Source organism: Oncorhynchus clarkii, chromosome 12 (genome assembly GCF_045791955.1).
Source record: "Oncorhynchus clarkii lewisi isolate Uvic-CL-2024 chromosome 12, UVic_Ocla_1.0, whole genome shotgun sequence".
NCBI lineage: Eukaryota > Metazoa > Chordata > Actinopteri > Salmoniformes > Salmonidae > Oncorhynchus > Oncorhynchus clarkii.
In genome coordinates this window covers 90,200,239-90,225,349 of record NC_092158.1, presented here as the reverse complement: position 1 = coordinate 90,225,349, position 25,111 = coordinate 90,200,239, and the positions used below count along the sequence as shown (strand labels likewise).

General features: G+C 47.8%; 1 protein-coding gene across 1 annotated transcript; it reads left to right on the top strand.

Moving 5' to 3' along the window:
* Positions 1-20,663: 20,663 nt before the first annotated feature.
* LOC139422594 (serine/threonine-protein kinase LMTK1-like) lies at positions 20,664-23,886 on the top strand. Its single transcript, XM_071173738.1, has 5 exons — positions 20,664-20,976; positions 21,810-21,889; positions 23,259-23,377; positions 23,608-23,768; positions 23,861-23,886. The coding sequence occupies exons 1-5, from the start codon at positions 20,961-20,963 to the stop codon at positions 23,884-23,886; spliced, it is 402 nt and encodes a 133-aa protein (XP_071029839.1). The 5' UTR covers positions 20,664-20,960.
* Positions 23,887-25,111: the final 1,225 nt, after the last annotated feature.

Sequence of the window (25,111 nt, the reverse complement as noted above, 5' to 3'; positions counted from 1 at the left end):
TGACGCCCTGCTTATCTGGACAGACTTTTAATTTCCCAGTGGATCTTGGCAGCAATATTAGTTCTACCTACTCTGTCAGTTAGCATCCTCAAATCACATCATGTCAGAGCGGCAGAGAGAGGAAGGTGGTTGTTCTGCTGCTGTGTTGGCGGTGGGCATTTAGCACCACTTCACTATTCAAATATCCGGATAGTCCCCCCCCCCCCCCCACACACATTTAAAAAAATCTTGACTCTCTTGACCAATCAGAATGACTCAAATGCTCATAGTAGAGGTAAACAATGGACAGGCTGATTTCTCCAGCAGTTCCCTCATCCATTCATCCATCTAGCCATCCATCCATCCATCTATCCATCCATCTATCCATCCATCCATCCATCTAGCCATCCATCCATCCATCCATCCATCCATCCATCCATCCATCCATCTATCCATCCATCCATCTATCCATCCATCTATCCATCCATCCATCCATCCATCCATCCATCCATCCATCTATCCATCCATCCATCCATCCATCCATCCATCCATCCATCCATCCATCCATCCATCCATCTATCCATCCATCCATCCATCCATCCATCCATCCATCCATCTATCCATCCATCTATCCATCCATCCATCCATCCATCCATCCATCCATCCATCCATCCATCCATCCATCCATCCATCCATCCATCCATCCATCCATCCATCCATCCATCCATCCATCCATCCATCTATCCATCCATCCCCCCAATATAGACTTTTAGCTGCAGGGGTTTGAATTTAGTCTTGTGCTATTTGTCAACACCATTGCTGTCATTGTTAAGCCAAACATGACAATTCATAAGGAGTTGCCAAGAGACCAGAAACAGATTGGCACTCAGGCTACTTTGGCGTGGTTGCCCAGTGTCAAACTCAGGTTACTTTGGTGTGGTTGTCCAGTGTCAAACTCAGGCTACTTTGGCGTGGTTGTCCAGTGTCAAACTCAGGCTACTTTGGTGTGGTTGCCCAGTGTCAAACTCAGGTTACTTTGGTGTGGTTGTCCAGTGTCAAACTCAGGTTACTTTGGTGTGGTTGTCCAGTGTCAAACTCAGGTTACTTTGGTGTGGTTGTCCAGTGTCAAACTCAAGTTACTTTGGTGTGGTTGTCCAGTGTCAAACTCAGGCTACTTTGGTGTCGTTGTCCAGTGTCAAACTCAGGTTACTTTGGTGTGGTTGTCCAGTGTCAAACTCAGGTTACTTTGGTGTGGTTGTCCAGTGTCAAACTCAGCTTACTTTGGTGTGGTTGTCCAGTGTCAAACTCAGGCTACTTTGGTGTGGTTGTCCAGTGTCAAACTCAGGCTACTTTGGTGTGGTTGTCCAGTGTCAAATTTAGGTTACTTTGGTGTGGTTGTCCAGTGTCAAACTCAGGTTACTTTGGTGTGGTTGTCCAGTGTCAAACTCAGGCTACTTTGGTGTGGTTGTCCAGTGTCAAACTCAGGCTACTTTGGCGTGGTTGTCCAGTGTCAAACTCAGGCTACTTTGGCGTGGTTGTCCAGTGTCAAACTCAGGCTACTTTGGTGTGGTTGTCCAGTGTCAAACTCAGGTTACTTTGGTGTGGTTGTCCAGTGTCAAACTCAAGTTACTTTGGTGTGGTTGTCCAGTGTCAAACTCAGGCTACTTTGGTGTCGTTGTCCAGTGTCAAACTCAGGCTACTTTGGTGTGGTTGTCCAGTGTCAAACTCAGGCTACTTTGGTGTGGTTGTCCAGTGTCAAACTCAGGCTACTTTGGTGTGGTTGTCCAGTGTCAAACTCAGGTTACTTTGGTGTGGTTGTCCAGTGTCAAACTCAGGTTATTTTGGTGTGGTTGTCCAGTGTCAAACTCAGGCTACTTTGGTGTGGTTGTCCAGTGTCAAACTCAGGCTACTTTGGTGTGGTTGTCCAGTGTCAAACTCAGGTTACTTTGGTGTGGTTGTCCAGTGTCAAACTCAGGCTACTTTGGTGTGGTTGTCCAGTGTCAAATGCACAGAAGTCAATAGAACAGTGTTATGTGGTCACATCCCCCTCTGTGGTTCCCCTCCTTGTCATTCACCAGAGTGTTAGCAGAGGTTTACATTAATAGGGGTGTGTGCATTAGCGTGCGACCACTAGCCACATCGCACCACTGCACCACCAAAAGCCTTCTTTATGTCATCCTTCTTTCACTGTGACCACTCTGTGGGACGGACAGACAGACTCAGTTCTGTGGTTGGGTGTTGTAAGTGTTTAGAGAAAAGAGAAGAGAGTGTACAGTGTTTAGTAAAGGTTATGGCCTTTTCTCATTTCTAGTCTTCTCGTCTGTTCGCTCTTCTCTGTCATGTCTCCTCCATCCTCTTTCTTTAGTTCTCTCTCTCTCTCTCTCTCTCTCTTTCTTTCTTTCTTTCTTTCTTTCATTCTTTCTTTCTTTCTTTTTGTCTTTCTGTCTTTCATGCTCTGTTCCTGAGATAGACAGGTGGTGTTGTGAATGAGAAGCAAAAGGGTGCCATCTTTTAATCAGTCTTATGAATCAGGGCAGAGGGGCTTTTCTGTCGCAGTGAAGCGTTGTCTTGCATGATTCCATTCCCCTTGTTCTCTTCACCTCTTCCCCTCCCCTCCCCTCCCTTCTCTTCTCTCCTCTAGATAGGTTTGTTCTGTGCTGTAGTTCATTAGGTAAATAATGGATGGCTCAGTAGTTGAGAACAGAGCAGTATTGCCAGCCACTCTCTCCCTGTACAAACACAGTCTCTGAAGAGGGATTGGCAGCGTGGTACTCTGTCGCTGCTGGAGGTGTTTAGAGTGTAAAGAGACACTGGTGTTCAGAGTGTAAAGAGACACTGGTGTTCAGAGTGTAAAGAGACACTGGTGTTCAGAGTGTAAAGAGACACTGGTGTTCAGAAGGTAAAGAGACACTGGTGTTTAGAAGGGACAGAGACACTGGTGTTTAGAAGGGACAGAGACACTGGTGTTTAGAGTGTAAAGAGACACTGGTGTTCAGAGTGTAAAGAGACACTGGTGTTCAGAGTGTAAAGAGACACTGGTGTTCAGAGTGTAAAGTGACACTGGTGTTCAGAGTGTAAAGAGACACTGGTGTTCAGAGTGTAAAGAGATACTGGTGTTTAGAGTGTAAAGAGACACTGGTGTTCAGAGTGTAAAGAGATACTGGTGTTTAGAGTGTAAAGAGACACTGGTGTTCAGAGTGTAAAGAGACACTGGTGTTTAGAGTGTAAAGAGACACTGGTGTTCAGAGTGTAAAGAGATACTGGTGTTTAGAGTGTAAAGAGACACTGGTGTTCAGAGTGTAAAGAGATACTGGTGTTTAGAGTGTAAAGAGACACTGGTGTTCAGAGTGTAAAGAGATACTGGTGTTTAGAAGGGACAGATACACTGGTGTTTAGAAGGGACAGAGACACTGGTGTTCAGAGTGTAAAGAGATACTGGTGTTCAGAGTGTAAAGAGACACTGGTGTTCAGAGTGTAAAGAGATACTGGTGTTCAGAGTGTAAAGAGACACTGGTGTTCAGAGTGTAAAGAGATACTGGTGTTCAGAGTGTAAAGAGACACTGGTGTTCAGAGTGTAAAGAGACACTGGTGTTCAGAGTGTAAAGAGATACTGGTGTTCAGAGTGTAAAGAGACACTGGTGTTCAGAGTGTAAAGAGACACTGGTGTTCAGAGTGTAAAGAGACACTGGTGTTCAGAGTGTAAAGAGACACTGGTGTTCAGAGTGTAAAGAGACACTGGTGTTCAGAGTGTAAAGAGACACTGGTGTTTAGAGTGTAAATAGACACTGGTGTTCAGAGTGTAAAGAGACACTGGTGTTCAGAGTGTAAAGAGACACTGGTGTTTAGAGTGTAAAGTGACACTGGTGTTCAGAGTGTAAAGAGACACTGGTGTTCAGAGTGTAAAGAGACACTGGTGTTCAGAGTGTAAAGAGACACTGGTGTTCAGAGTGTAAAGAGACACTGGAGTTCAGAGTGTAAAGAGACACTGGTGTTCAGAGTGTAAAGAGACACTGGTGTTCAGAGTGTAAAGAGACACTGGTGTTCAGAGTGTAAAGAGACACTGGAGTTCAGAGTGTAAAGAGACACTGGTGTTCAGAGTGTAAAGAGACACTGGTGTTCAGAGTGTAAAGAGACACTGGTGTTCAGAGTGTAAAGAGACACTGGTGTTCAGAGTGTAAAGAGACACTGGAGTTCAGAGTGTAAAGAGACACTGGTGTTCAGAGTGTAAAGAGACACTGGTGTTCAGAGTGTAAAGAGACACTGGTGTTCAGAGTGTAAAGAGACACTGGTGTTCAGAGTGTAAAGAGACACTGGAGTTCAGAGTGTAAAGAGACACTGGAGTTCAGAGTGTAAAGAGACACTGGAGTTCAGAGTGTAAAGAGACACTGGTGTTCAGAGTGTAAAGAGACACTGGTGTTTAGAAGGGACAGAGACACTGGTGTTTAGAAGGGACAGAGACACGGGTGTTTAGAAGGGACAGAGACACTGGTGTTTAGAAGGGACAGAGACACTGGTGTTCAGAGTGTAAAGAGACACTGGTGTTTAGAAGGGACAGAGACATGGGTGTTTAGAAGGGACAGAGACACTGGTGTTCAGAGTGTAAAGAGACACTGGTGTTCAGAGTGTAAAGAGACACTGGTGTTTAGAAGGGACAGAGACACGGGTGTTTAGAAGGGACAGAGACACTGGTGTCTAGAAGGGACAGAGACACTGGTGTTTAGAAGGGACAGAGACACTGGTGTTTAGAAGGGACAGAGACACGGGTGTTTAGAAGGGACAGAGACACGGGTGTTTAGAAGGGACAGAGACACGGGTGTTTAGAAGGGACAGAGGGGATGTGTTCTGTTTGTGTCTAGCAGGCAGAGTTAGAAGGAAGGGTTGTACAACTGTCTGTTTCTGCTTGTGAGCCAAATCTCAAGACAGTAGGAAGACAGTTGAGGCATGATAGGAGGAGGAAGGGGACCCAGAGTAGAGATGGAGGAAGAGGTCAGCATTCCTCTTCCTCCTAGCAACCCTCCGTGTATCTCTCTATTGAAAGAGAGAGATGTACATTGTGACATCATGCTAATAAATCAATTGAACTGTAAATGTAATTGAGGGTATGCCTATTTCTCCAGCTGTACTTCAGACAGAACTGTGCTGCCAAGCTCTCCCAGGCTGTGTCCCAAATGGCACCCTATAGAGTACATGACCAAAAGTATGTGGACACCTGCTTGTCGTAAATCACATTTCAAAATCATGGCCATTAATATGGAGTTGGTCCCCCCTTTGCTGCTATAAAAGCCTCCACTCTTCTGGGAAGGCTTTCCACTAGATGTAGGAACATTGCTGTGGGGACCTTCTTCCATTCAGCCACGAGAGCATTAGTGAGTTCGGGCACTGATGTTGGGCGATTAGGCCTGGCTCGCAGTCGGCGTTCCAATTCATCCCAAAGATGTTCGATGGAGTTCAGGTCAGGACTCTGTGCAGGCCAGTCAAGTTCTTCCCCACCAATCTCGACAAACCATTTCTGTATGGACCTCACTTTGTCATATTGAAACAGGAAAGGGCCTTCCCCAAACTGTTGCCACAAAGTTGGAAGCAAAGAATCGTCTAGAATGTCATTGTATGCTGTAGCTCCATACACCGTAACACTTATTTTTCTTCAAACTGCATTGTTGGTTAAGGGCTTGTAAGTAAGCATTTCACTGTAAGGTCTACACATGTTGTATTCGGTGCATGTGACAAATACAATTCGATTTGATTAAGATGTCCCTTCCCTGGAACAAAGAGGCCTAGCCCGAACAATGAAAAACAGCCCCAGAACCATTATTCCTCCTCCACCAGACTTTACAGTTGGCACTATACATTCAGGCAGGTAGCGTTCCCCTGGGAACCGACAAACCCAGATTCGTCCTTCGGACTGCCAGATAGTGAAGTGTGATTCAGCACTCCAAAGAACGTGTTTCCACTGCTCCAGAGGCCAATGGCAGCATGCGTTACACCACTCCAGCCGACCCTTAGCATTGCACATGGGGATCTTAGGCTTGTGTGCGGCTGCTCTGCCACGGAAACCCATTTCATGAAGTTCCCAACAAACAGTTATTGTGCTGATATTGCTTCCAAGAAGCAGTTTAGAACTCGGTAGTTAGTGTTGCAACCAAGGACGGACGATCTTTTACACGGTTCAGCACTTGGCGGTCCCGTTCTGTGAGCTTGTGTGGCCTATCACTTAGCTACATAATTCTCATTACTGGAAATAGGTGATGACACACTATCACATTTCACAATGATTTTATCACAATTACCTTCACTCCAGATCGCCAAATCAGCCAATAGATGACATGGGCATACTGGTCTATTACCTTCACTCCAGGTCACCAAATCAGCCAATAGATGACATGTGCATACTGGTCTATTACCTTCACTCCAGATCGATCACCAAATCAGCCAATCGATGACATGGGCATACTGGTCAATTACCTTCACTCCAGATCACCAAATCAGCCAATAGATGACATGGGCATACTGGTCTATTACCTTCACTCCAGATCACCAAATCAGCCAATAGATGACATGGGCATACTGGTCTATTACCTTCACTCCAGATCGATCACCAAATCAGCCAATAGATGATATGGGCATACTGGTCTATTACCTTCACTCCAGATCACCAAATCAGCCAATAGATGATATGGGCATACTGGTCTATTACCTTCACTCCAGATCACCAAATCAGCCAATAGATGATATGGGCATACTGGTCTATTACCTTCACTCCAGAACATGGTCTAGAACACATCCATCTGTTTATATCCTCATGTATGTCTCTTAGATGTGCTCAATCTAAACAGTGGACCAAATGATTCAACTCAGTTTCTCCTTCAAGTAGCATCTCTCAGTGTGCCTGTGGGAAACATAAGAAAGGGCCATTGTTGCTATAGCTCTGGGCAGAGAGGAACTGCAAGTTGAACCCGGTGAGATAGACTCCTACATTTTACAGCTAGCTAGCTACTTCACATGCTGATATTGGCTTTGATAGTACTGTGTGTAGCTGCATTTGCTAGCTTGCTAGCCCATAGAGAGAGCATTGCATTGTGGGTTTTGTAGTCGGCTTGAGCTGCAACAGATTTCCAGAACGATTTTCACATGTTGCCACCAACCTTGTTATAATGATAAAATGAAACATTTTTTCTTCACATACTAGTGTTATTTAACACTGTTAACCACAGGAATTAGTGATTTGTGGTGGATTATCCCTTTAATGCAGAAGGCATGAACACTCAGATGACTAAACACACTGTGTTATTGAATCATACACACACACACACACACACACACACACACACACACACACACACACGCACACACAGGCACCCACTTTCTCTCTGTGACCCACACATGCATACAAATTATTTCTTGTCGCTCTCTCTCTCTCTCTCTCTCTCTCTCTCTGCCCCCCCCCCCCCCCTCTCTTTCTCCATGTCACATACACACTAACCCCAGTGTCTTCTCTCCCCTCCCACCAGGAGTTTGAGAACACAGAGGGAGAGGAGTACCAGGCTGACCTGGCCTCGTCTCAGAATGGACCTGAAGTCTACATCCTCCCCCTCACTGAGGTCTCCCTTCCCGTTTCCAAACAGCCCGGACGATCCAGTAAGATCCTAGTCTATCTATGACCCATCACCTATGACCTTTGAACTTTCACCTCTATATATCACCTATGACCCATAAGGCTGTCTCTTCTCTCCTCTCCTCTCTTCTCTCCTCTTCTCTCGAGTAATTAAACGTCAAGTCTAGCCCTGGGTTAATCAGTCAAATTGCTTGATTACTCAATTGAGTGTTACTAGAGTTGTCTCAGGTCCACACTCCAGGCTGTACTAATCCAAATGGCACCCAATTCCCTACACAGTGCACAACGTTGGACCACGGGACTTGTAGTGCGTTATGGTGCCATTTGGAATGCATACGTGGACCCAGCAGGGCCATCATCATACCCCATCATCAGAACATCGTCAGAACATCATCAGAACACCATCATACCCTATCATCATAACATCATCATCAGAACATCATCATACCCTATCATCATAACATCATCAGAACACCATCATACCCAATCATCAGAACATCATCATACCCTATCATCAGAACATCATCAGAACACCATCATACCCTATCATCAGAACATCATCAGAACATCATCAGAACATCATCAGAACATCATCAGAACACCATCATACCCTATCATCAGAACATCATCATACCCCATCATCAGAACATCATCAGAACATCATCAGAACATCATCATACTCTATCATCATAACATCATCATACCCCATCATCAGAACACCATCATACCCCATCATCAGAACACCATCATACCCCATCATCATAACATCATCAGAACATCATCAGAACATCATCAGAACATCATCATACACCATCATCAGAACACCATCATACCCCATCATCATAACATCAGAACATCATCAGAACATCATCAGAACACCATCATACCCCATCATCAGCACAACATCATACCCCATCCTCAGAACATCATCATACCCCATCCTCAGAACATCATCATACCCAATCCTCAGAACATCATCATACCCCATCCTCAGAACATCATCATACCCCATCATCAGAACACCATCATACCCTATCATCATAACATAATCAGAACATCATCAGAACATCATCAGAACATCATCAGAACATCATCAGAACATTATCAGAACATCATCATACCCTATCATCAGAACACCATCATACCCCATCATCAGAACATCATCAGAACACCATCATACCCCATCATCAGAACATCATCAGAACACCATCATACCCTATCATCAGAACATCATCAGAACATCATCATACCCTATCATCAGAACATTATCAGAACATCCTCATACCCCATCATCAGAACATCATCAGAACATCATCATACCCTATCATCAGAACATCATCAGAACATCATCAGAACATCATCAGAACATTATCAGAACATCATCAGAACATTATCAGAACATCATCATACCCTATCATCAGAACACCATCATACCCCATCATCAGAACATCATCAGAACACCATCATACCCCATCATCAGAACATCATCAGAACACCATCATACCCTATCATCAGAACATCATCAGAACATCATCATACCCCATCCTCAGAACATCATCATACCCCATCATCAGAACACCATCATACCCTATCATCATAACATCATCAGAACATCATCAGAACATCATCAGAACATTATCAGAACATCATCAGAACATTATCAGAACATCATCATACCCTATCATCAGAACACCATCATACCCCATCATCAGAACATCATCAGAACACCATCATACCCCATCATCAGAACATCATCAGAACACCATCATACCCTATCATCAGAACATCATCAGAACATCATCATACCCTATCATCAGAACATTATCAGAACATCCTCATACCCCATCATCAGAACATCATCATAACCTCATCATACCCCATCATCAGAACACCATCATACCCTATCATCAGAACATCATCATACCCCATCATCAGAACATCATCATACCCTATCATCAGAACATTGGCCTGCACACTGGGTTGTTAATTTGAGAGATGGTGAGAATTTCCTGACAAACAGGGACAGAGCACAGACATGCTCTCTTTTCCACTCTTCCTCCATCTCCCCTCCTCTCCCTCGTCCTCTCTCTCTCACTGTAACATCTGTCTGTTGCGTAATGCAGAATGAGGCTGGCCTGCTGTAGTGCTCCGTGGCAGTGTGTGTGTGTGTGTGTGTGTGTGTGTGTGTGTGTGTGTGTGTGTGTGTGTGTGTGTGTGTGTGTGTGTGTGTGTGTGTGTGAGAGAGGAATGCAAGAGAGCTGGAGCACATTGGGGAGGAAGGAAGCTATAACCCTCACACTCTCTTATTCTCTGGGCTGTCAGCTGTTTGCTATACTTCATGGTGTGTGTGTGTGTGTGTGTGTGTGTGTGTGTGTGTGTGTGTGTGTGTGTGTGTGTGTGTGTGTGTGTGTGTGTGTGTGTGTGTGTGTGTGTGTGTGTGTGTGTGTGTGTGTGTGTGTAGGTTGTGCTCTGAATCCCAGGATGTGAGCATGAGCAGGGATTGGACAAGTCAGCGTCAGGCTAGCAGCCAATTGCCTCCCTCCCTCCTGTCCTCCATAGCTACGGCCGTATGATTGGTTCAGGTGTTGCAGGGTGAGGAGAGGAGAGTGGGGAAGAGAGGAGAGGAGGAGAGGAGATGGGGAGAGGGAGAGAGAGAGTGGGGGAGAGAAGATAGAACAGAGCACAGAGGAGAAAGTAGGGGTGGGACAGGGGAGAGAGTATGGGAGAGAGGAGAGAACCGCGGACAGAGGAGAATGGAGGGGTGGGAGAGGGGGAGAGAGGAGAGAACAGAGGGCCGAGGAGAAAGGAGGGATGGGAGAGGGGGAGAGAGGAGAGAACAGAGGGCCGAGGAGAAAGGAGGGATGGGAGAGGGGGAGAGAACAGAGGACAGAGGAGAAAGGAGGGGTGGGAGTGGGGGGAGAGAGTGGGGGAGAGAGGAGAGGACAGAGGAGAAAGGAGGGGTTGGATTGATTTTGGTGATTCAATGAAAACAACTATTGAAAAAAGGAGAGAGGAGAGGAGAAGGAGAGAGGAGAGGAGAGGAGGAGGGGAGAGGAGGAGGAGAGAGGAGAGGAGAGGAGGAGGGGAGAGGAGGAGGAGAGAGGAGAGGAGGAGGGGAGAGGAGGAGGGGAGAGGAGGAGGAGAGGAAAGTAGGAGGGGAGAGGAGGAGAAAAGAGGAGGAGGAGAGAGGAGAGGAGGAGGGGAGAGGAGGAGGAGAGAGGAAAGGAGAGTATGAGGGGAGAGGAGGAGGAAAGAGGAGGAGAGGAGAGTAGGAGGGGAGAGGAGGAGGAGAGAGGAGAGGAGAGTAGGAGGGGAGAGGAGGAGGAAAGAGGAGGAGGAGAGTAGGAGGGGAGAGGAGGAGGAGAGAGGAGAGGAGGAGGGGAGAGGAGGAGGAGAGGAGGAGGAAAGAGGAGGAGGAGAGTAGGAGGGGAGAGGAGGAGGAGAGAGGAGAGGAGGAGGGGAGAGGAGGAGGAGAGAGGAGGAGGAAAGAGGAGGAGGAGAGTAGGAGGGGAGAGGAGGAGGAGAGAGGAGAGGAGGAGGGGAGAGGAGGAGGAGAGAGGAGGAGGAAAGAGGAGAGGAGAGTAGGAGGGGAGGGGAGGAGGAGAGAGGAGAGGAGAGTAGGAGGGGAGAGGAGGAGGAGAGAGGAGAGGAGAGTAGGAGGGGAGAGGAGGAGGAAAGAGGAGGAGGAGAGTAGGAGGGGAGAGTAGGAGGGGAGAGGAGGAGGAGAGGAGAGTAGGAGGGGAGAGGAGGAGGAGAGAGGAGAGGAGAGTAGGAGGGGAGAGGAGGAGGAAAGAGGAGGAGGAGAGGAGAGTAGGAGGGGAGAGGAGGAGGAGGAGAGAGGAGAGGAGAGTAGGAGGGGAGAGGAGGAGGAAAGAGGAGGAGGAGAGTAGGAGGGGAGAGGAGGAGGAAAGAGGAGGAGGAGAGGAGAGTAGGAGGGGAGAGGAGGAGGAGAGAGGAGAGGAGAGTAGGAGGGGAGAGGAGGAGGAAAGAGGAGGAGGAGAGTAGGAGGGGAGAGGAGGAGGAAAGAGGAGGAGGAGAGTAGGAGGGGAGAGGAGAGATTCATGAGGGATTGGCTCTGGTCTGGATGCATCATTTCCCTGTTCATCTAACCTCCTCCTCCTCCTCCTCCTCTTCCTCTCCGTCCTCTGTTTCTCTGTGGTCCTGAATCTCTGTGCTATTGACTCTGTGCTGCTGTCTTTTAACCTCTGCAGTCAGAAACAGAAAGTCTCCCACATGCATACACATTATTTATAGTTAATTCTCTCTCTCTCTGTCTCTCTTTTTCTCTCTCTCTCTTTCTCGCTGTCTCTCAGTTCAGTTCAGTTCAATTCAAGGCTTTATTGGCATGGGAAACATGTGTTGCAAGTGAAGTGAAGTAGATAATATACAAAAGTGAAATAAACAAAAATGAACAGTAAACATTACACTCATAACACTCACTGAAGTTCCAAAAGAATAAAGTCATTACAAATGTCATATTATGTATATATAGAGTGTTGTAACGATGTACAAATGGTTAAAGGACACAAGATAAAATAAATAAGCATAAATATGGGTTGTATTTACAATGGTGTTTGTTCTTCACTGGTTGCCCTTTTCTTGTGGCAACAGGTCACACATCTTGCTGCTGTGATGACACACTGTGGTATGTCACCCAGTAGATATGGGAGTTTATCAAAATTGGGTTTGTTTTCAAATTCTTTGTGGATCTGTGTAATCTGAGGGAAATATGTCTCTCTAATATGGTCATACATTTGGCAGGAGGTTAGGAAGTACATCTCAGTTTCCACATAATTTTGTGGGCAGTGTGCACATAGCCTGTCTTCTCTTGAGAGCCAGGTCTGCCTGCGGTGGCCTTTCTCAATAGCAAGGCTATGCTCACTGAGTCTGTACATAGTCAAAGCTTTCCTTAAGTTTGGGTCAGTCACAGTGGTCAGGTATTCTGCCGCTCTGTATTCTCTGTTTAGGGCCAAACAGCATTCCAGTTTGCTCTGTTTTTGTTAATTCTTTCCAATGTGTCAAGTAATTATCTTTTTGGTTTTCTCATGATTTGGTTGGGTCTAAATGTGTTGCTTCCTGGGGCTCTGTGGGGTGTGTTTGTGTTTGTGAACAGAGCCCCAGGACCAGCTTGCTTAGGGGACTCTTCTCCAGGTTCATCTCTCTGTGGGGTGTGTTTGTGAGCAGAGCCCCAGGACCAGCTTGCTTAGGGGACTCTTCTCCAGGTTCATCTCTCTGTGGGGTGTGTTTGTGAGCAGAGCCCCAGGACCAGCTTGCTTAGTGGACTCTTCTCCAGGTTCATCTCTCTGTGGGGTGTGTTTGTGAACAGAGCCCCAGGACCAGCTTACTTAGGGGACTCTTCTCCGGGTTCATCTCTCTGTGGGGTGTGTTTGTGTTTGTGAGCAGAGCCCCAGGACCAGCTTGCTTAGGGGACTCTTCTCCAGGTTCATCTCTCTGTGGGGTGTGTTTGTGTTTGTGAACAGAGCCCCAGGACCAGCTTGCTTAGGGGACTCTTCTCCGGGTTCATCTCTCTGTAGGGTGTGTTTGTGAGCAGAGCCCCAGGACCAGCTTGCTTAGGGGACTCTTCTCCGGGTTCATCTCTCTGTGGGGTGTGTTTGTGAGCAGAGCCCCAGGACCAGCTTGCTTAGGGGACTCTTCTCCAGGTTCATCTCTCTGTGGGGTGTGTTTGTGAACAGAGCCCCAGGACCAGCTTGCTTAGGGGACTCTTCTCCAGGTTCATCTCTTTGTGGGGTGTGTTTGTGTTTGTGAACAGAGCCCCAGGACCAGCTTGCTTAGGGGACTCTTCTCCAGGTTCATCTCTCTGTGGGGTGTGTTTGTGAGCAGAGCCCCAGGACCAGCTTGCTTAGGGAACTCTTCTCCAGGTTCATCTCTCTGTGGGGTGTGTTTGTGAACAGAGCCCCAGGACCAGCTTGCTTAGGGGACTCTTCTCCAGGTTCATCTCTCTGTGGGGTGTGTTTGTGTTTGTGAACAGAGCCCCAGGACCAGCTTGCTTAGGGGACTCTTCTCCAGGTTCATCTCTCTGTGGGGTGTGTTTGTGAGCAGAGCCCCAGGACCAGCTTGCTTAGGGAACTCTTCTCCAGGTTCATCTCTCTGTGGGGTGTGTTTGTGAACAGAGCCCCAGGACCAGCTTGCTTAGGGAACTCTTCTCCGGGTTCATCTCTCTGTGGGGTGTGTTTGTGTTTGTGAACAGAGCCCCAGGACCAGCTTGCTTAGGGGACTCTTCTCCAGGTTCATCTCTCTGTGGGGTGTGTTTGTGAGCAGAGCCCCAGGACCAGCTTACTTAGGGGACTCTTCTCCAGGTTCATCTCTCTGTGGGTGATGGTTTTGTAATGGAAGGTTTGGGAATTGCTTCCTTTTAGGTGGTTGTAGAATTTAACGTCTCTTTTCTGCATTTTGATAATTAGCGGGTATCGTCCTAATTCTGCTCTGTGTGCATTATTTGGTGTTCTACGTTGTACACTGAGGATATTTTTGCAGAATTCTGCATGCAGAGTCTCAATTTGGTGTTTGTCCCATTTTGTGAATTCTTGGTTGGTGAGCGGACCCCAGACCTCACAACCATAAAGGGCAATGGGCTCTATGACTGATTCAAGTATTTTTTAGCCAGATCCTAATTGGTATGTTGCATTTTATTTTCCTTTTGATGGCATAGAATGCCCTTCTTGCCTTGTCTCTCAGATCGTTCACAGCTTTGTGGAAGTTACCTGTGGCGCTGATATTTCAGCCAAGGTATGTATCATTTTTTGTGTGCTCTAGGGCAAAGATGTCTAGATGGAATTTGTATTTGTGGTCCTGGCGATTGGACCTTTTTTGGAACACCATTATTTTGGTCTTACTGAGATTTACTGTCAGGGCCCAGGTCTGGCAGAATCTGTGCAGAATATCTAGGTGCTGCTGTAGGCCCTCCTTGGTTGGTGACAGAAGCACCTGGTCATCAGCAAACAGTAGACATTTGACTTCAGATTCTAATAGGGTGAGGCCGGATGCTGCAGACTGTTCTAGTGCCCTCGCCAATTCGTTGATATATATGTTGAAGAGGGTGGGGCTTAAGCTACATCCCTGTCTCACCCCACGGCCCTGAGGGAAGAAATGTGTGTTTTTTGCCAATTTTAACCACACACTTGTTGTTTGTGTACATGGATCTTATAATGTTATATGTTTTTCCCCCAACACCACTTTCCGTTAATTTGTATAGCAGACCCTCATGTCAAATTGAGTTAATGCTTTTTTTGAAATCAACAAAGCATCAGAAGACTTTGCCCTATTTTTTACTTTGTCCCTCCCTCCCTCCCTCCCTCCCTCCCTCCCTCCCTCCCACCCTCCCTCCCTCCCACCCTCCCTCCCTCCCTCCCTCCCTCCCTCCCTCTCGTCATGCACATAGCATGCGGAAGTAGAAGAAGGCCTACTCTCATAAGCTGAAGTGAATTGACAGTAGAAGTAATGATGTCTGTATGGAATACATCTGCTTCCCACATGGCACCCTATTCCCTACATTGTGCACTACTTCTGACCAGAGAACTATGGTCCCTGGTCTAAAGTAAAATCACATTTTATTGGCCACATACACATATTTAGCAGATGTTATTGTGGGTGTAGTGAAATGCTTGTGTAGTGCACTATACAGCGAACAGGGTGCCATTTGGGATGTATACTGTTTATCAAGGTCAAGCCAGCTATAAGTCTGACAGGATCATCCTTATTTACTATAGCACATGTGTTGTCACACACTGTTACACATGGCTCCTGTCCTCACATACTTTACAATAGCTCCTGTCCTCACACACTGAACTTTAACCATACATATTTACTACATACAATACACACATAGCTACTGTCCTCACACACTGTTACACATGGCTACTGTCCTCACACACTGTTACACATGGCTCCTGTCCTCACACACTGTTACACATGGCTCCTGTCCTCACACACTGTTACACATGGCTCCTGTCCTCACACACTGTTACACATGGCTCCTGTCCTCACACACTGTTACACATGGCTCCTGTCCTCACACACTGTTACACATGGCTCCTGTCCTCACACACTGTTACACATGGCTCCTGTCCTCACACACTGTTACACATGGCTCCTGTCCTCACACACTGTTACACATGGCTCCTGTCCTCACACACTGTTACACATGGCTCCTGTCCTCACACACTGTTACACATGGCTCCTGTCCTCACACACTGTTACACATAGCTCCTGTCCTCACACACTGTTACACAGAGCTCCTGTCCTCACACACTGTTACACAGAGCTCCTGTCCTCACACACTGTTACACATGGCTCCTGTCCTCACACACTGTTACACATAGCTCCTGTCCTCACACACTGTTACACATGGCTCCTGTCCTCACACACTGTTACACAGAGCTCCTGTCCTCACACACTGTTACACATGGCTCCTGTCCTCACACAATGTTACAGATGGCTCACCACACCAAGAGACATGTCACCACACCAAGAGACATGTCACCACACCAAGAGAAATTTCACCACACCAAGAGACATGTCACCACACCAAGATACATGTCACCACACCAAGAGACATGTCACCACACCAAGAGACATGTCACCACACCAAGAGACATGTCACCACACCAAGAGACATTTCACCACACCAAGAGACATGTCACCACACCACACCAAGAGACATGTCACCACACCAAGAGACATGTCACCACACCAAGAGACATGTCACCACACCAAGAGACATGTCACCACACCAAGAGACATTTCACCACACCAAGAGACATGTCACCACACCGCACCAAGAGACATGTCACCACACCAAGAGACATGTCACCACACTAAACCAAGAGACATGTCACCACACCAAGAGACATTTCACCACACCGCACCAAGAGACATGTCACCACACCAAGAGACATGTCACCACACCAAGAGACATGTCACCACACCAAGAGACATGTCACCACACCAAGAGATATTTCACCACACCAAGAGACATGTCACCGGACCAAGAGACATGTCACCACACCAAGAGACATGTCACCACACTAAACCAAGAGACATGTCACCACACCAAGAGACATGTCACCACACCGAGACATTTCACCACACCAAGAGACATGTCACCACACCGCACCAAGAGACAAGTCACTACACCAAGAGACATGTCACCACACCAAGAGACATGTCACCGCACCAAGAGACATGTCACCACACCGCACCAAGAGACATGTCACCACACCAAGAGACATGTCACCACACCAAGAGACATGTCACCACACCAAGAGACATGTCACCACACCAAGAGACATTTCACCACACCAAGAGACATTTCACCACACCAAGAGACATGTCACCACACCAAGAGACATTTCACCACACCAAGAGACATGTCACCACACCAAGAAACATGTCACCACACCAATAGACATGTCACCACACCAAGAGACATGTCACCACACCAAGAGACATGTCACCACACCACACCAAGAGACATGTCACCACACCAAGAGACATGTCACCACACCAAGAGACATGTCACCACACCAAGAGACATGTCACCACACCAAGAGACATGTCACCACACCACACCAAGAGACATGTCACCGCACCAAGAGACATGTTACCACACCAAGAGACATGTCACCACACCACACCAAGAGACATGTCACTACACCAAGAGACATGTCACCACACCAAGAGACATGTCACCACACCAAGAGATATTTCACCACACCAAGAGACATGTCACCGGACTAAGAGACATGTCACCACACCAAGAGACATGTCACCACACTAAACCAAGAGACATGTCACCACACCAAGAGACATGTCACCACACCGAGACATTTCACCACACCAAGAGACATGTCACCACACCGCACCAAGAGACAAGTCACTACACCAAGAGACATGTCACCACACCAAGAGACATGTCACCACACCACACCAAGAGACATGTCACCACACCGCACCAAGAGACATGTCACCACACCAAGAGACATGTCACCACACCAAGACACATGTCACCACACCGCACCAAGAGACATGTCACCACACCAAGAGACATGTCACCACACCAAGAGACATGTCACCACACCAAGAGACATGTCACCACACTACACCAAGAGACATGTCACTACACCAAGACACATGTCACCACACCAAGAGACATGTCACCACACTACACCAAGAGACATGTCACCACACCAAGAGACATGTCACCACACCAAGACACATTTCACCACACCAAGAGACATGTCACCATGTTTCTTGGTGTGGGTGAATATCATTTACCCCAACAGTGTGTAAGTTACTGTGTGTGTCTATCATCCCACCAGCTCACAGCCACAATGCCTGCCTCTTACCTCAGGCTTCACTGCCAGGGAATGAGTGGGAAGACAGCACAAACACACACACGCACATTCCTCTAGTGGGATGAAATGACACGCACGAACAGACACACACACAGAGAGTCACACACGCATGCACACACACGTCCATGCACACACACACGCGCGCACGGACACACACGCACATTCCTAGTGGGATGAAATGACATGCACGAACACACACACACCCACAGAGAGACACACACGCATGCACACACACGTCCATGCACACACACTCACACACACAAGCACATTCCTAGTGGGATGGAATGATATAAAGGAACAGTTCTTTAGAATAGAAAGGAGAGAAGAACCTCGGTCGGGAGGGAGGGAATCAGGAGTCCAGAGGGGTTGGGTGTGTGTGTGTGTGTGTGTGTGTGTGTGTGTGTGTGTGTGTGTGTGTGTGTGTGTGTGTGTGTGTGTGTGTGTGTGTGTGTGTGTGTGTGTGTGTGTGTGTGTGTGTGTGCGTGCGTGCGTGCGTGCGTGCGTGCATGCGTGCGTGCGTGCGTGCGTGTGTGCTGTTATCACCGTGACAACCCCTGCCCAGCAGCAGTGCTAGGGTCCAGAGAATGCCCACTGAATGGGTCCTGTGTCTGCTGAGTTGGGAGGCTGGTACCAAGCACTGGGGACCAACCAACAGACAAAGGTTGTGATTTAGCCTTTAGGCCAGGGGATAGTGATGGTGATGGGGGAGTAGGAGGCTGTGTACGGCTGGACTGTCACTGTGACACTCCTGGAACGCTGGAGCAGAGGACTGGCATTATGGTTTACAATACAGGGAGGGGACTGAGTCAGGGAGAGGGAGGGGGAGGCAGGGAGGGAGGGGGGGGGGAGGGAGGGATGTGATGGAGGGGGAGATGGAGAAAGAGAGATACAGAGAGGGAGAGAATACAGGGAGTGGTCTGTCAGAGAGAGGGTGGGTAGAGAGAGAGAGAGAGAGGGGGTAGAGAGAGAGGCAGAGGGTGGCAGTGGTATGGGTTATAAGACAGGGATGAGTCTGTGTGTAATAGAAAGGGGGAAGAGAGAGGGAGGGTAGAGAGAAAGAGGCAGAGGGTGGTAGTGGTATGGGTTATAAGACAGGGATGTGTCTGTGTGTAATAGTAAGGGGAAAGAGAGAGAGAGGTAGGGTAGAGAGAGAGATAGTATAAAGTATTGATGTCACATGCACGACAAGTACAGTGAAATGTCTTTCTAACAAACTCAAAACCCAACAATGCACTAATCAATAACAATGTAATACTAGAGAAAAACACATGCATGAGATACAGGGTGGTGTCATGGCACCAGGACCAACGTAGGAGGGGATGGGCGGGAGAGACGGACAGAGGGGTGGGGGATAGGGTGATGGACAGGAGTGGGAGTGGTGGGTGGGTGGGGTGTCTATGACAGAGACCTTTCTCTCTGCATTTCATAGAGCTCTCTGTGTGTGTGTGTGTGTGTGTGTGTGTGTGTGTGTGTGTGTGTGTGTGTGTGTGTGTGTGTGTGTGTGTGTGTGTGTGTGTGTGTGTGTGTGTGTGTGTGTGTGTGTGTGTGTGTGTGTGTGTGTTATGCTTCTGCCAGTCTCAGTGACACACAGACATAAGGCTATTATAATGTGTCTCTTATGTCACTGCTGCTCCTGAGGTCTTCAGGGAGAACAGTGCGCTGGCATGTCAGTCAGTCAGTCAGTCAGTCGGGCGACACACTATGGACATGCCTGGCAGTCGGAGTCGGTTGGACACACACAGACAGAGCAATGCGTGACCAGTGTACAGTGTATGCCAGCACACACCCAGTACGCTGTCTGGGTTTGGGAAAGGGAGAGAGATTGGAAGATTAGAAGAGGCAGTTGGTTGGACACACGGACAGAGAGAGAGAGAGTCATGCCTGACCAGAACACATGGCGTTGCTGGCCACGGCGCTCAGAGAAGCAGAAGGAGAACATGTCCTCGCAGAAAGACTCACAGAAAAACAGTAGAGCCTCACCAGACAACATCGGGACAGCAGAGGGACTGCTCTTCTGTCTTCTATGTTCCACATACAGAGAAGGACCTTGCTGGTTGAGATTCCTGCTATGCTGCCTCAGACAGAGCTGAGACCCAGTCTATAGAGGAGACAGAGCTGAGACCCAGTCTATAGAGGAGACAGAGCTGAGACTCAGTCTATAGAGGAGACAGAGCTGAGACCCAGTCTATAGAGGAGACAGAGCTGAGACCCAGTCTATAGAGGAGACAGAGCTGAGACCCAGTCTATAGAGGAGACAGAGCTGAGACCCAGTCTATAGAGGAGACAGAGCTGAGACCCAGTCTATATAAGGAGACAGAGCTGAGACCCAGTCTATAGAGGAGACAGAGCTGAGACCCAGTCTATAGAGGAGACAGAGCTGAGACCCAGTCTATAGAGGAGACAGAGCTGAGACCCAGTCTATAGAGGAGACAGAGCTGAGACCCAGTCTATAGAGGAGACAGTACAGTCTGTGTGACAGTTGGGAGGAAGGTTCCTGGACGGGGTTCTGGAACATGTTTAGTTTTGGAACAGTGTGAGGACGATGCATTGTGATGAGAGAGAGAGAGAGAGAGAGAGGGAGAGAGAGAGAGAGAGGGAGCAGGCAGCTTGTTCAGCTGTGTGAGGGCTCGTAGAGTTAAACCCTGTGGAGGGTTGGCTGACGTGGCCGCGGCAGTCATGGGTTCTTCTCTTCTTGGGGCCATGGACTCTCACACACACCGGGACTGGGGCCATGGACTCTCACACACACCGGGACTGGGGCCATGGACTCTCACACACACTTGCTGTGGCTGGTCTCTCATCACTTCTGTGGACAGGGAGAGGTTTTCTCCACACACTCATACCGTCATCTCTGGGGACCGGACCCATTCACCGCACACACACCAGCACCGTAAACACACACACACGGTGCTCTACCTCAGGGTGGATGGCTGGCCGCTCCGCCACTCCAGCTACTTTATCTTCATCACCACCTTCACCATCATCATCTCTAAATTATGAGGATTCGTCAAGGTACTTGTTTTTAGTAATATGATGCTCTACTCTGTAGGAGTTGACAGATAGACAGACTCTGGGGTTATTTAGGAGGAGTTGAACCATGGCTCGAATCCCAAATGGCACCCTATTTCCTACTTAGTGCACTACTTTTGACCAGAGTCCCATGAGCCCTGGTCAAAATCTGTGCACTATATAGAGAATAGGGTGCCCGTTGGGACTAAGACCATGTTAGCTGACAGCATAGTGCCTTCAGAGGAGTTTCTGTCTCTTCAGTTTGTTTGAGGAGGATTGTGACTTTGTTTTCTCTGGTCGACTTTTAGAAGTAACATTTTACTTCCCTAGGAGATATCTCTTTATTATTACTGAGAGTAAGTGCTTTTAACTCTCTCCCCCTCTCTCTCTCTCTCTGTTGTTCTGCCTGTGGCACTGCAGTTGTCTTCTGTTTTCATCTCTGTATTCACATTGTATTACTTATGCATTTCTCTTTTAATCTCATTCTGATATTGTGATGTGTGGTAACAACCCAGACTTTACTGTCTATCTTTATTACTGCCCCTCTCTTCCTCTCTCCCTGTCTTCCTCTCTCCCTTTCTTCGTCTCCCTCTGTCCCTGTCTCCCTTTCTTCCTCTCTCCCTGTCTCCCTCTCCCTGTCTCCCTATCTTACTCATCCTCTCTCCCCCCCTCTCCCTCTCTTCATCTCTCCCTCTCTCCCACTCTCCTTCTCTCCATCTCTCCCTCTCTTCCTCTCCTTCTCTCCCTCTCTTACTTCATCCTCTCTTCATTCTAACATTCTAGAAGTCTAACAATTGCAATGTGTCTAACTCTCCCTCTCCCCCGTAACTCTGCAGTCCAGCTGTTGAAATCGTCAGAGTTGGGTCGCCACAGTCTACTCTATGTGAAGGAGATAGGACATGGTTGGTTTGGCAAGGTGAGCTGCACCCCTGATTATTTTCTTAGCACATACTAACGACACAGAAACCACTCCTCCCAAAGTCTGTAGCTGGGTTCTGATTCGCTACCCTTGTTCCTGAAGTATGCACAAGCTCACTTCCCCTCATGGATGTACAGTACAGTCATTGTTTAAACATGGACCAGCTAGAGGGAGGTTTCACCATATATTATACCAGTCCATTCCTGTATTGTTTAAACATGGACCAGTTAGAGATTTGGGATGGACCAGCCATCCCAAATTGCACCATATTCCCTATATAGTGCACTACTTTGGGCCAAAGCCTTATGGGCCCTGGTCAAACGTAGTGCACTATATAGAGGATAGGGTGCCATTGGAGACATACCATTGGAGTGTGCTGTGAGGTGGTGTGTGTGGAATGTGTGTGTAATGTGGTGTTGATCTTATTAGGGCTACAAGCTGACCTACAGCCTTGTCTGTCTGAGAGCTGGGACTATCTACATGTCACACTGAATTCCATTCCATCTGTATTGCTTTCTGAGACAAAGCTTTTTAGTTCGTGCTGAACTGTACCTTTTGCTCTTCTCGCTGTCTCCCTCTGTCTCTCCCTGTCTCTCTCTCTGTCTCTCCCTGTCTCTCCCTCTGTCTCTCTCTGTCTCTCCCTGTCTCTCCCTCTGTCTCTCTCTGTCTCTCCCTCTGTCTCTCCCTCTGTCTCTCCCTCTGTCTCTCCCTCTGTCTCTCCCTCTGTCTCTCCCTCTGTCTCTCCCTCTGTCTCTCCCTCTGTCTCTCCCTCTGTCTCTCTCTGTCTCTCCCTGTCTCTCCCTCTGTCTCTCCCTGTCTCTCCCTCTGTCTCTCCCTCTGTCTCTCTCTGTCTCTCCCTGTCTCTCCCTGTCTCTCCCTCTCTCTCTCTGTCTCTCCCTGTCTCTCCCTCTGTCTCTCTCTGTCTCTCCCTCTGTCTCTCCTCTGTCTGTCTCTCCCTCTGTCTCTCTCTGTCTCTCCCTGTCTCTCCCTCTGTCTCTCCCTCTGTCTCTCTCTGTCTCTCCCTGTCTCTCCCTGTCTCTCCCTCTGTCTCTCCCTCTGTCTCTCCCTCTGTCTCTCCCTGTCTCTCTCTCTGTCTTTCTCTCTGTCTCCCTCTGTCTCTCCCTCTGTCTCTCCCTGTCTTTCTCTCTGTCTTTCTCTCTGTCTCTCCCTCTCTCCCTGTCTTTCTCTCTCTCTCTGTCTCTCTGTCTCTCCGTTGCCCCCTGTCTTTACCATGTTAACTACTGTAAATGTTTGTGTGTGTGTGTGTGTGTGTGTGTGTGTGTGTGTGTGTGTGTGTGTGTGTGTGTGTGTGTGTGTGTGTGTGTGTGTGTGTGTGTCTGTCTGTGTCTCTGTGGGTCCTGTATAGGTTCTCTTGGGGGAGGTGAATGCAGGTCTCAGCACCACCCAGGTGGTGGTCAAGGAGCTGAAGGCCAGTGCCAGTGTCCAGGACCAGATGCACTTCCTGGAAGAGGCACAACCATACCGGTCAGAACTACAACAATATGGATTTCATACCCTGTATACCCCAGTCTTTGCATCCAGTACAATTAATTAATTAATTAATCAATCAATTGGTGAATGAATGAATGAATGCCTATATATGGTTATCCTGCTACCTCTTTCCATGTGTTCTGACTGTATGTTCACTATAAACTATGACAGTAAACGTGACTGTTGAACTATGACCCATCTCCTCTACCTCCCCCTTCCCCCAGTGCCCTCCAGAACCCAGCCCTCCTGCAGTGCCTGGCACAGTGCTCAGAGGTTACACCCTATCTACTGGTCATGGAGTTCTGTCCTCTGGTGAGAGAAACCTCCCCTAGCCCCCTAACCCCTATCTCAGAGGTCACAACCACCTTCTATATGGAGTTCTCTGGTGAGATGGAAACTTGCTCCCCCTGTTGGTGGAATACAGTACTGTTACAGCCTGGGACAATCTGCTCTCTACCCTTTCCTCTGGGTTTGCAGAAGGGTCTGAGCTTCCACCATATTGATTACACCCTTACAGATCAGAGCTTCCACCATATTTTGCTAACACCTTACGGATCAGAGTTTCCACCATACTGCTAACACCTTACAGATCAGAGCTTCCACCATATTGCTAACACCTTACGGATCAGAGTTTCCACCATACTGCTAACACCTTACAGATCAGAGCTTCCACCATACTGCTAACACCTTACAGATCAGAGTTTCCACCATACTGCTAACACCTTACAGATCAGAGTTTCCACCATACTGCTAACACCTTACAGATCAGAGTTTCCACCATACTGCTAACACCTTACAGATCAGAGTTTCCACCATACTGCTAACACCTTACAGATCAGAGTTTCCACCATACTGCTAACACCTTACAGATCAGAGTTTCCACCATACTGCTAACACCTTACAGATCAGAGTTTCCACCATACTGCTAACACCTTACAGATCAGAGTTTCCACCATACTGCTAACACCTTACAGATCAGAGTTTCCACCATACTGCTAACACCTTACAGATCAGAGTTTCCACCATACTGCTAACACCTTACAGATCAGAGTTTCAACCACACTTTGCTAACACCCTTACAGATCAGAGTTTCCACCATACTGCTAACACCTTACAGATCAGAGCTTCCACCATACTGCTAACACCCTTACAGATCAGAGTTTCCACCATACTGCTAACACCTTACAGATCAGAGCTTCCACCATACTGCTAACACCCTTACAGAACAGAGTTTCCACCATACTGCTAACACCTTACAGATCAGAGCTTCCACCATACTGCTAACACCTTACAGTCAGAGTTTCCACCATACTGCTAACACCTTACAGATCAGAGTTTCCACCATACTGCTAACACCTTACAGATCAGAGTTTCCACCATACTGCTAACACCGTACAGATCAGAGTTTCCACCATACTGCTAACACCTTAAAGATCAGAGTTTCCACCATACTGCTAACACCTTACAGATCAGAGTTTCCACCATACTGCTAACACCTTACGAATCAGAGTTTCCACCATACTGCTAACACCTTACAGATCAGAGTTTCCACCATACTGCTAACACCTTACAGATCAGAGTTTCCACCATACTGCTAACACCTTACAGATCAGAGTTTCCACCATACTGCTAACACCTTACAGATCAGAGTTTCCACCATACTGCTAACACCTTACAGATCAGAGTTTTCACCATACTGCTAACACCTTACAGATCAGAGCTTCCACC